This window comes from Bos javanicus, chromosome 13, assembly GCF_032452875.1.
Source record: "Bos javanicus breed banteng chromosome 13, ARS-OSU_banteng_1.0, whole genome shotgun sequence".
Lineage (NCBI taxonomy): Eukaryota > Metazoa > Chordata > Mammalia > Artiodactyla > Bovidae > Bos > Bos javanicus.
This window is the reverse complement of record NC_083880.1, coordinates 28,249,880-28,262,751: the sequence shown is the minus strand read 5'-3', so window position 1 is coordinate 28,262,751 and position 12,872 is coordinate 28,249,880. Positions and strand designations below refer to the sequence as shown.

Here is a 12,872-nt window from a genome sequence, read left to right as displayed (position 1 = left end):
AATTAGCCACCAGGATTTGGAGGAGAGTTTTCTCTTGGGTTTTTTCTGCCTGTAGATCTTTTGAGGCAGCATTTGGTCATGCTCAGGTCCAGTGTGAGGTTGATCTCGATGTGCCCCATCCTCCAGTGAACCCATTTCAGCCTCAGCTGATGGAGCAAGGGTACTCTCCTAGGTTAGACACATGTGCCTGTACCATGTTTTTGTTTGTTGTTCACAGTTGGAACCCAAAACAGACAACAACCCCCAATTTCCCTTATCTGCTCCCAGCGAACTGCCGTCTCACGCAAGAGAAATAAAAAGAAAAAAGTGCCCCCAAAGACTGTGGAACCTCTCACTGTGAAACAGAAGCCCAGTGCATTGGAAGCTGAGAAGAAGGCTGCAGGGGCCCCCGAGAATTCCAGTCTCCCCGTGGCCGAGCACGCCTCCCCTGGGGAGAGCCACATTCTAGGATTCGGCATCGTGCTTGAATCACCAGCCTCCGATGTAAGTGATGTTTTCTAGCTGCTCGTGCTAATATGTAACTTTCAGACACTGTGCCATATTTATACACTTTGCCCTTCACTAGTTCTGCCCAAGAAAACCAGAGAAGCTTGCAGAATACACGTGGGAAAGAGGAAAGGAGAACTCTTAATGCTCTCCTTGCCCAGAATTTTCTCTTCTGAAAATCTTAGGCCTTATTTACCTCAGCTTGTTTCCATTCTCTCCGAAAGGAGAGGGTGATGGAGTAAATATTCTGTTCACTAATTTCGTGAACACTTGTAATTTCGAAGCGGCCGTTTTCAATTTCCTCAGCATAGAGAGCTAAAAGAATGTAATTAAATCCTTTGTAGATGGACATAAATGAGCAGAACCCTACAGATAAGTCACACCTTTCTAGAAACACAAACTAATAATAAAAAAAAGAGCAGTGCTCACGCTAATTCTATTTTATAGATGCGAGGATGCAAGCCACACTGCTAATTGGGTTGCAGTGCCGTGCCATTGAGTCTGTAATGATAGGTTAACACTCTGCAAAGGTTTTTCTATTTTAATATCATAGCTCGAAGGTCGTCACAGCCCAAGATACTAAATGACATCTAAGACAACTGTCTGACTTACCATTTTAGAGTCACACGGCCATAAACGAACTTAGCGACATGTTCTGTCAGCCACAGCGAACTCGCCTTAGTGTCTGAGTACACTGATGCTGTGAACCCCAACTTGTTGGGAGAGTTCCTAAAATAAACCAGAACGAGTGGGCTATTATTACCAGATGGCATAGGATGAGAACCCTGCTGAGAACTCCCACAGGCCTATATAGGATGCAAGTGTGGTCCTACTCTTCAACTTTAAATAAGAAATACATTGCTATTTTAAAACAGCATTCCTTTCACATTGGAAAAAGACAAGCTGCTAGCTTGGGTCTTTAATAAAGGGAGGCAATGAAAATGATCGTCTCGTGACTTTATTAGACTAGAAAATCACTTGAACTTTTATCTCCTCCTTGATGAGAAGAGTTCATGTTTGTTTTTTATCCATGAACACACGCACGATTGTTAAGAAGTTCTTCCAGACTAAAAACTTAGCCTTAGAAAATCATTAATGGTGACAGCCTTCCACCCTGGACTAGCTGGTTCACTTCCTCCTATCCGGTTGTTATTGTAGCTTAGGCCCTAGGCTCAAAACCCATGTCAATCACACATTTGGAAGCAGAGGCAGGTGGTACCCCATCACAAAGTACATTCAGCCTGAAGCAGCTTTCACAATACTTTTATATTTTTCTTGAATTATTTAGAGCCTTCTTTCCTGTAATAGGCATTAGTGTATCAGGAGCAATCACTGGAGTTGTGAAAATCATCTTCAAAATGAGTCAATCTCATTCTAATCACTGAACTTCCTCTTTTAAAAATTTTTAAGCTCTAAACATACTTCAGAGATAAATTGAGAAAGATCTGATAAAGGCTATATGTACATTAGTGAAATAGAACTTTCCTTTATCAATATCAGAATGCCAAAAAAATAATTTGCTTTTTATTCATGATGAGTTTTCCTAACAAGAACTATTAAATTTAATAAAGCACATTTAGAATTGTTCATGAAGACTTAAGGGCTGACTATCTTTGATAGAAGAATAACATGCTTCTTAAAAAAAAAGCAAAAACTGTATATAGATGTTATCTTTATGTTATCCAACTGCTTTGCCCTTTGATTCATCTGTTGAATGGAAACTAACTGCCCTTAGAGAACCATACAGTGAGTCCCATTACTGGAAACTGTCCTCAGAGAGTCTTGCTGGCATGGATGAGGCTGGCCCCTTAGGTGGTGGGTCCATCAGTGTTAAAGGTGTCTAAATTTAGACACCCTTCTCGTCTTTTATTATTCCTTAGCCATGAACCTTTTACACTTTGGTGGAAGTCCAGAGGAGAAAATAGAAAATAGATAATAATCTTATAGGAATTCTTCTATAAAACTGATTGGAAAAAAAGTAATACAGCAGGATTATATGTAAGTAGATGGGCATTATGTGTCTGAAGACAGGCTCTGAAAATACCCAGTGTTGGGGAGATTAGGTCCAGAATTGTAGGAGTGGGCATGTGGGCCAGTGTGGCTGGGGCAGCCTCGTGGCTGCGCTGGTAGCACATGATCACGTGAACATGGGCTCAGCAGTGTATCAGACAGTGAAAGCCCCGACGTGTTATCCGAGGCCCTTGGCTTTTTTATCTTGTGGGCACTAGGGAGCCACTGCAGGTTTCAAGTAGAGGAATAGTCATATATCCATGTTTAGACTGGAATCTGGAAGTGTCTTGTGGATGACTGATCAACACAGAGGAGAGACCAGAGACCAGGAGACTGATAATTCCAGGCAGTCAGGCAAGAGATGGGTAGAGTCCAGCCGTGAGCAGTGAAGGGACAGAGAAGTGAGAAGCGCCCAGGAGGTACCCCCCACAGGGGACCTGGTGCCTTGGGAGAAGCAAGCCCCACATGTCTATCCTGGAAAATGAGGTTAGTCAGTACTGACTTCCTTAACTGAGACAGGGAAGGCGGGAGCAGGCCTTCATTTCTGGATGGGAAGTAACAGGAGGTTGAGTATCCTCAAAAAGTCCAGTAGATGTTTGGAGCACAGGAAAAATATTAGAGCTAGAAACAATGAATAAAAGGACACATAAAACCTGTGCCTTTATTGCTTTAAAACAATTTTTTTTTATCAGAATTTTAAAAAAATCATTTATTTATTTTTGGCCACACCTTGCAGAGTGTGAGATCTTAGTTCTCTGACCAGGATTGGAACCCGTGCCTCCTGCAGTGGAAGTGCAGAGTCTTAACCACTGAACTGCCAGGGATGCTCCTTTATTGCTTTTTAAATGTAAAAAAAAAAAAAATTACCGTAAATTGTTTAAAGTTCACAATATATGAAGTTATCTTTTTTATGCTGTGGCTTTTAGCATTGCCCAAATACAAATTTGTGTGTCTGGGCACAAGCAGGAACCTGAGGGGCTGTGGATCATTGCAAGGGGACCACCGAGCCCCTGACACCTGATGGGCAGCCCTGCTCAGTGTGGAAAAGCAGGGCATCCTAGTCAGCACTACCCGCAGTCAAGAGCCTCAGGCACGCAGGGAACCCTGCCCCGGTGCCTGGCCCAGAAAAGGTGCTCAGTAAACAGCCATGCATCGCAGCTGCATCAAACACAATATGCGAAATCACCTTATAGAACTTTGGTTCTAGGACTTAGCTTTAATTAGAACCCTCTCCTCAATTTAATGTGATTTTCCCTCCTTCCCCCTTTGCTTCTCAAGGGCAGGGGTTAAATTAAAAAATAACAACAATAATAGTAGTTGTAGTTGTGTTTGTGTGCTATCCTTTGCCAAGTAATTTTTCAAATTTCATCCTTACTCTTTGAGGTATTATTATTATCCTCAGTTTATAGATAAGGAAGGACTTCCCCGATGGTCCAGTGGCTAAGACCCCATGCTCCCAATGCCAGGGGCCTAGGTTCTATCCCTGGTCAGGGAACTAGATCCCACATGCCACAGCTAAGACCTGGCACAGCCACATAAATACATTTTTTAAAAATTGATAGATGAAAAGACTGGCATAAAGGGTTAAGTAGCCTGCTCGAGCCCATGCAGTCAGAGGTGGAGCTGGTTCTCAGACCAGGGCTGCGTGCACCCTGTCCACCAGTGCTCGACTCAGTGCCTGCACTGGCCCAGCTCTGGTGTGTGACCACCGCTCACTGTTCATGAGATGATGGTACACAAAGAAGAGAAAGGTTAGACTGTGGCTCTGTATGCTGGCTGGTTGGTTGATTTGGGTTATTTATTTATTTGGCCACACCCTACAGTTTGCAGGATCCTAATTCTCCAACCAGAGATTGACCCCGTGCCCCCTGCAGAGGAAGCACAGAGTCCTGACCACGGGGCTGCCAGGGAAGTCCCCGTGTATGCTGTTTACTTGGAAGTTTCCAGGGGAGACCTTCCTGGTCAAGGGTATAGCTCTGAAATGTCCAGGATGTCTAGTCAGGATGCCCAGACTAGAAGCCCTGCGTGTAACCCTGACAAAGGTACCCACCCTCACCTCCCTCCGTTTTCCCTGAGCAAAATGGGAGTAATAATAGTGCTGACCTCACAGTGTGGGCCAGCTGGAAGAATTAAATGACATTATCTATGTAAAGCACTTAGAATAGTACCTGGGATCTTTTTAAGCGCTCAGTAAATACTGGTTCCTTTTTAAACCTTAGCAGTCCTAGTGAAGTACCTTTATAGGGATAAATATAACTTTGTTAAGTAAACTTACAGGTGTATACACTTGAGCAAATACACACAAACTAATCATATTTTTAAAAAGAGAGTGGCCAGAAATGGTTCTCTCTGGGGGCAAGATTACTTGACCCATTTTAAGTTAGTGCATTAAATAAAACTGAAATCTGAACTGCACAGAAGCAAAAACAGAAACCCCAAACCAAATTTCAGATATAAATACAATATTCAATTCTTTCTTCAGGAGTTCCCAACCCAGTACTCTGTCAGGACTCACAGAAGACAGGTGTAAATGTTTGACAGTTTTCCCTACCTAGTTGGATTTATTGATTTTTTTTTTCAGGGTAGATACACATGGCTTAGGTTTACTTCCTTGTTGTTGCTTCCTGTTTGGCTTATTGATTGGCCTTGATCAAACACTAAGATCAGTTTTTTTTATATATTTTAAATATTTTTTAAAAACATAGAAAATGTTTTTCTATTTTCTGTAGTTACTGTGAATATTTTCCAGTAATCCCAGATCACACAGAAGTTGTCAGAAGATAAAGCTACATATCCATCACCTTCAGATAATTTTGTTAATGTTTATGTCATTCTTAAATAATTTAAAATGCATTGGTGCTTTCAACATAAATAGCTACTGAATTCAGAATCTGTTTTCTTAATTTCTTCATAGCCCAATAAGTAAAGTAACCCACTGGGAGCTAGTAAAGCAGATCCATCAAGCAAGCAAATTTTTAATTTATTCATTGACACGTTGAAATTTAAGGCAGTATGTGCTTGAGAGTTAAAGTTCTAGTGCAGACTGCCTGGGTTCACAGCACTGCTTCACCACTTATTAGATGGATAATCTTAACAAGTTACCTAATCTCTCTAAACCTTAATTTTTGCATCTGCAAATTGGGGATCATGAAAGTGACTGCTTCATAGGATGATGAGAATTAAATTAGGAAACCCATGTAATGCGGGATGGACATGCTAATTATTGCACCATTGTCGAGGGCTACTGAAATGAATAAAATAGTCCTCGCCCTTCAAGGACCATATGAGGAAAACACATAAGCAGTAATCACAGTGTAATAGGATGTAAGCAGAGCTGTCCTCTGCCCGGGGTGTTAAGGACAGGCTCTCCGAGGTGGCCATTTTCTCCAAAGAGCAGTTTCCATGGAGTTGTGATGGGAGAAATTAGACCACAGTGATTGAAATCTTATGAAACATTTTGGCTCAAATAGCATGAGCATCAATCAAGCCCAAGTCCTCAGAGTCATTAATTTGCCACCTGAGAAAGGAAGGCTGAAATATCTCATTCTGCAGGTGCGTGGGGTCATTTTCAAACTGTACCGCCTTTCCCTTATTTTTTTTTTTTAAGTTAGTTAGCCACACCTTGCAGCTTGCAGGATTATGGTTTCCCGACCAGGGACTGAACTCTGGGTTGAACCCTGGGTCCTAGGCAGTGAAAGCACCGGCTGGGTCCTAACCACTGGACTGCCAGTGAGTGCCCCTCTCTGTTTTCTTTTCTCACTTTAAATTCTACCAAAATTTTGTTGAATAAAAATCGATCAAGGATTGGCTCTTTAATGACTTCCTGGTAATTATCACCCTATTCAACATTCAGTGTACACTAGTCTAAGAGATTATTATATACTTTTTGATACAGCTCCTGCCTGAGCATTTTTTACTCATTACAGAACATCCTTTTTACACAATGGGTCCACCCACTCTGCCCCATCAAAGCAGTGGTTCAGGGCTCCGCCACGTCCGCAGGTCACACTGTTTTGGGCTGTGACAGCTGAACCAATAATATACAGTCTGCCTTTCAATCCAGTGGGTTCTTGAGTCTACCCAGCTCACTGGCCATGATCTTGGCATGGCTTAATAAATAGTGACAGTAACACTTGCTAAATCTACCTGGAGCAGACCTGAGTTAGAGGGAACATTTTCAGTATTTCTCAAAAAGAGGCAGATCACATTTGTGAGCAAAACAAAATCAGTTATGAAAGGGTTTTGTGGGTGTTTTTTTTTTTAGATTTCATAAACTAAAGCTTATTTTCCTAGAAGTACATCTAGTGCACTGCTAAATAAACTCTCAAATGAGAATAAAGGATCATTGTATATAATAATGTTATGAACAGAAGGGTTGAATTCACTGTTCTTATAAGTTTTGTTATACGTTTTCCATTCAAAAGCAGTTAGTCTTACTTGAAAGACTCCTTAACTTTTCATCCATAGTTTTCTAATAGATTTGAATCTTGAGCCAGTCTGAAACTTGACTAGGTAGCAAGTCAAGTTTACAAACTATTGTGTATAATTAATTTGAGATTGAAAATCTGGGACTCATGCCCAATATGAATATTCCTGTACTTCTGTTTACTTTAACCTGATGACTATATGTCACTTTTTACATATCTTCCTATAATTTGCAGCCAACAATGCCTTACATAAAACAGCCAATATCAGAAATATTGCCTCTGTGATTAATTTGTATGATCTCAAAATTGTTTTATGTATTTTTCTTTAGATTATACAGGGGAGTCATATACTCAGAGAGACTTAGGGGAAAAATGTTTTTTCTTTTTTGGCCACACCTTCCGTCATGTGGGATCTTAGTTTGCCAACCAGGGATTGACCCCAGCCCCCGCAGTGGCCCCTGCAGAGTCCAGACTCTCAACCACTGGACCACCTGGAAAGTCCCTGGGGAAATCTGTTAATTTACCAGGTGTTATGGGATCCCTCAACCAAACTAGATCTTGACCCCACCTACTTCTAATCAAAGGGACACCACAGTTGAAATGCAACTGTGAAGAGAAACAAAATAGTTAATGTCTACAGGCCTGGGTCCAGGAACATTTTTAAGCATCGTCATGACTACATGCAGTTTTGCCTCCCAGACTTCACTGGGTATAAGATACAATACCATTGGATAGGAAAATTCAACATTTGATACATTACTGTGCTAAGTGGCTGAGGTACTGAAAATAGGCAAGCCATCCATGGGAATCCAAATTTATAGTGGGCATTCAGACTCTTGACTCTAAAAAAGATGACTCCAAGAGCCGTAAATCCTGTCCCATACTTTGAATGTCATCATTTAAAAATCATATTACTTCAGTAATCAATAGAATCTGTAAATCAGTGTATTAGCTGTCTGTCCTCGCTGGAGTATCAGACAGTAATTCTGTCAAAGGAAGTCTAGCTTTTAAAATGATATTCATTTGGATTAGTGGTGGTTTCTATCATAGCCATCATCAGTAAGCAGAGGGATCTCACTTAGACTAGACAGTAAACAAAAAGAAGAGATTCAAGCATACAATTATAGAGTTTTAACCTGTTTTTAAATGTAAGTACAAAGCTGTGGATCACTACCAGGGCCACTGTATTATATTTATAAAATGGAGGCGATAAAAAGGTTTCATTGTAAAACACTGAGATTAATCAACCATCAAATTCTTCATGCCTTAGGAAGTAAGGCTCCCCAATCCTTTTTTTTTTTTTTTTTTTTAAGGAATTGGTTTGTAGTTTTGTGACACCTTAGTGCTCACTGACAACCAGCTAAGAAGTCTGCTTGAAAGAAAAGACTTGAGGAGCAGGGAGGATCAGAGACCAGTCACCTTGGCCTCTGCTGCTGCCCCTGGCTATTGCCTCCACTAATAAAACTGACTCCTTTGTAAAGGAGGCATAACTGGGCGAGTTTGTGTTCCTTGATCTGGAGGGAAGTCTTCAAAATAACAACAATCATCTGGCAGTAGAAAGCAGAGCACAAAGTATTGACAGCTCATGCATCGGGATAGCATCTCAGAAATCAGAACACTGCTCTGATCCCATAGGGAGTCTCAGCTCCACAGAAACCTCCAGATGCTTAGTTTTAGGAGTCGGAGCAGATGCCCCAAACAGCAACTGCATCTCTCCGAAGTCCTAAAACCTCCAAGGTCCTAATAAAATGCTATCCTGCCCCCTCTACCCAAATCCCTTCTCCCGTCACCGGCCAACTCTGCCTAGTGGTCCTTACCCTTCTTGCAGCATTGGTCATTCTCCACTCTGTATGATCGGGGTTTATGTACATGTTTCATCTGGTGAGCCCGACCTTAAACTCCTTCCACATGGAGGATGCCAAGTAAATATTGATTGAGTCAGGGCCGTGTTCTCTTGGTAGCTTGCTCCCCCAGCCAGCACGGGCCCTGCTAGGAGAAAGCTGGCGGGCTGGACTAGGGCACAGCTGACTTCCACAGCCACTTCCTTTATGTGGGGATAAAAGACCTCGAAATCAATACTAGTCATTTTGAATGAATTCTTCCATAGTGTTTTGTTCATTCTGAGAAAAATCTATCAGGCGCTGCTAGCCGGGTGTTTGGCACTCTGAATGCCAAAGACAGTACACATTCTGATGAGAAACACAAACTCCCAACTAAACAAATGCATCATGAAAATTGCCAGAAATGTAGTTCATAGAAAACACTGCGCCTGTGAAGAAAGGAGTGGCCAGTCCTGCCTGGTGGGCTAGTCTAGGTCAGTCTCTCAAACCAGGTTCAAGTCCTACACGATGAATCCAAGGGGAGGTACTAGGAGTCTCAGAGGTCGGGTGGCTGCTCTAAACCCCTGCTTGGTGGTTATCAGTCCAGCAGACATACATGAATGAGAGACCATGGTTCATCTTTCCCTTTTCTCTCTTGCAAATTTAAGAGCTTCTGTACCACCCGCCTAAACCCCCGGATCTTCAAATAGCTGTGAGTTGCTATTTCTATAAAGTAGACAGGGATTCTTTTTAAATGGTTTTCAAATGGTATAGGAGCATTCAGCAAAAATCTGGTCAGTTCATTTAGCATAAAAGGTCTAAATTAGGCAACCATAGGATGTGCAAAATAAAATTGTGACTATGGATACAACTTTATCTTAGATTTTGATGTAGAATTCCTTCAATCCTAACATTTCTACATTGAGTCATTCAACAGATGTGCCTTGAGTTGCCCAAGTGTACAGCTTCTGTCCCAGGAGTTGGGGGCCCAGACCCTGGCTCCCGTCAGCTTCCTCTGCAGACCATCACCAGCATCGAGGGGCAAAAAGCCAGGGACCCACCCGGCAACACTGTTTTTAAAGTGATATTCACTGCGCATTCAGAGACCAAAAGCCAAATGGGAGAGCAAAGCAGAGAAGAGAGATGATTTTCTGGAAAATCCAGTTGAGAATTCCACTTGGGAGGAGGAGCAGGGCCCTAGATGGTCCCCACACAGTCTGAATCATTTAAGCCTTTCCCCAAGCCTAGGTGGCACCAGTGGTAAAGAATCTGCCTGCCAATGCAGGAGATGCAGGAGACTGGAACTCCATGGATAGGTACAGTCTGTGGGGTCGCAAAGGGTTGGACACGACTCAGTGACTGACCATGAGCCCTGAACCTTTTGCTCTGACCACAGGGCATAGTGCACATAGCTATGCATTTTGAGAAGCAATAGGACAAACAATAATTCCTGTTCTCCAGGAGAAAAACAAGACCCAAATCCTCACATGTCTCATATGATTTAAAAAATCTAAAGTAGCATCAGGTTAGCCAAGTTTGCAATAAGATATCTAAGAATTAGCTTTTATGATATATCTTAAGTGAGATTTCCTGCTGACTTTTTTTCAAAGGAAAGTTTACCAATTGCATTTCTTCACCCTAAAGTTACTATTTTAAAGTCATCATGTTCTAATCAGTAGTAAATGACTTAGTAGTTTATGTAATGACTAATGAACTTTTATCCATTTAACAAGAATTTATTTAGTGCCTACTGTGTTCCAGGCCCTGGAGACATAAAGCCTGAGTTCTAGACATCAGGAAGGGCCACAATCTAATCAATAATTATAATACAGTATAATAAATACAATCAGATAAATATGAACATCCTTGATAGTCCAGTGGCTAAGGCTCCACACTCCCAATGCAGGGGGGCCAGGTTTGATCCCTGTTGAGGGAACTAGATCCCACATGCTGCAACTAAAAAAATGATTGTGAATACTGCAATGAAGATTGAAGATCCTGAGTGCCACAGCTAAGACCTGGCACAGCCAATAAATGAATGAATGAATAAAAATTTTTCCCCCAAGTCTCCTTGGGAAAGAAGGAGCTAAGAAAAGCTTTGAAAAGGAAATGGTATGAGCGGGTTGAAAGATGAAAGGATGGGTTGTAAACATCCATGGCATATACACAGAGCTTATATGGTAGAGTTCAGGTTGAAAGGCCCCTTATCAGTCCTCTGACCCAGTATCCCCCAGCCAGGAAATCCCCAGCAGGGAAGCACTGGTTTCCCAATGGTGCTCTGAAATAGAGCTTCAGATTTCCCTCCCCAAAGCAGGGGTCAGGGCATCTGCTCAGGATTTTTGTTTATTTTATACATTAGTTGACGTAAGTTTTCCTTGGGGGGAAAAAATAACAGTTCCACAGCTAAAAACCACTGGCCTAGTACAAAGAGCATGAGACGTTTGGGGTAGCCCCATGTCCATAGGCAAATGAGATCAAATTATTTAATGCAGGAGAAAGTGATCTGTAAACTGTAATGCAATTGAATACCTTGAAATTATTTTTTTAAGTTATTTTTGTTATGATCTCTTTAGGCCTGAGTTCCTTCCTTTACAAAATGAAGACATTTCACCCAGAAATCTCAAGTCCCCTGGGTAGCTCTAGACTTAAATGCTTTGGAAATTATCCAGCTTTCTCTTAACTCAGTTTCTGAGGACGAGAATGCTTTTTCAGTATACTCCTTTGCACTGTTTTTGACGAGATTTAATACTGGAATTAGAGCATTTTGTTGGTGAATTACAACTAGTCATTGGGTTTGTAAATCGCAAACACTGGCACACAAAGCTGAGGCTGTGTGGTTTTCACGATATATGGCCATTGCAAGAGCTGGTGATGTTTTTTTGTTGCACATATGCCCAACGTTGGTAACTTCAAATCTTGCTTTTAATGACATATTTATGTTCTTTTGGTAGCCAGAAGTGCAACTTGCTGAAGGCTTCGATGTGTTTATGCCTAAATCTCAGCTGGACTCTATATTGTCAAACTACACTCGCTCAGGAAGCCTTCTGTTTAGAAAACTGGTGTGTGCATTTTTTGATGACAAGACTTTGGCTAACTCCTTACCCAATGGGAAGAGGAAAAGAGGACTCAATGACAACCGGAAAGGACTAGACCAAAATATTGTGGGTGCAATAAAAGGTTGGTCTGCCTCATTTCATTTTAACGGGGTCTTTGTTAAGCTTTGCCTTCATTCCATAAAGATGCAGCTGCAACTGTAGTCAGTGAACTTAGAGGTGAACTTAACTTGCCTTTGGACATCTGCCCACTGGCATGGCTTTTGGGTATGAACTCCTTAACCCTCCGCCCCAGATACCACTAGAACTTGCTGTTTCAAGGTGATGTTAACTTGTTAAAATCAGAATTTAAAAGCCAGTCTGATCTGCTGCAGAACCAAAACAAAGTCGTTCCTTAATTAACTTTGAAAATGAAAGTACGTTTTCCTCTTAGTCATTTCACACTAAGAACTTCCTCAACATAGGATTTCTACTTAGATTTTTAGTTGTCAGAAGGAATACAGCTGTGATGCTCTTTTGAAAGAAGGTAAAACAGTTCTCTCCAAAGTTGAGAAGTTGCTTTACCGGGTCACTGCTTCTAAAAACACCCTAAGTGGAAGTGAACCTAGTGTGAAGCCAGACCCTACTCTGCTCCCTGGGGTTTTGTGACATGAGTTGTGCCAGTTACGTGTAGACAAGACCCTGTGTCTCCCCATTCACACCTGTGAAGCTGTGTCTGAATCTCACTGCATTAGGATAGCCAGGTGCATGCATACGTGGATCTTCATTTAATTCCAGTTCCACATCCTGGATGTATTTTTTAATTTAATTTTTCGTATTCCTTAATTTTAACGTCTTTATTTAGGATTCTGATAAAAGTAATTTTAGGTAATAGAAGCATTTCAGTGTGACTTTCAGGAAGAATGTCAATGAATTGGCAAATATAAAACACAGCCACCATGAACATGAAATTTGGGGCCAAGCCTTAGTCCCTCTAGCATCACTGACCGGAATGTTCCTTCCTGGCTGTGGACTGGGACTGGCACGCAGAAAGCACCCCCAGCCTCTACCTTTTGGTCCCCGCAAAATGAGTCAAT

At 41.7% G+C, this 12,872-nt stretch overlaps 1 protein-coding gene across 12 annotated transcripts in view; it reads left to right on the top strand.

Moving 5' to 3' along the window:
* The window catches only part of BEND7 (BEN domain containing 7), an 87,186-nt gene that overhangs the window by 38,247 nt on the left and 36,067 nt on the right, over positions 1–12,872 (top strand). For all 12 annotated transcript variants that reach the window (XM_061436078.1, XM_061436084.1, XM_061436081.1 and 9 more), the window contains 2 exons: positions 218–483; positions 11,695–11,920. In XM_061436078.1, the coding sequence (XP_061292062.1) occupies positions 218–483; positions 11,695–11,920 (492 nt within the window). The remainder of the gene's footprint in view (positions 1–217; positions 484–11,694; positions 11,921–12,872) is intronic.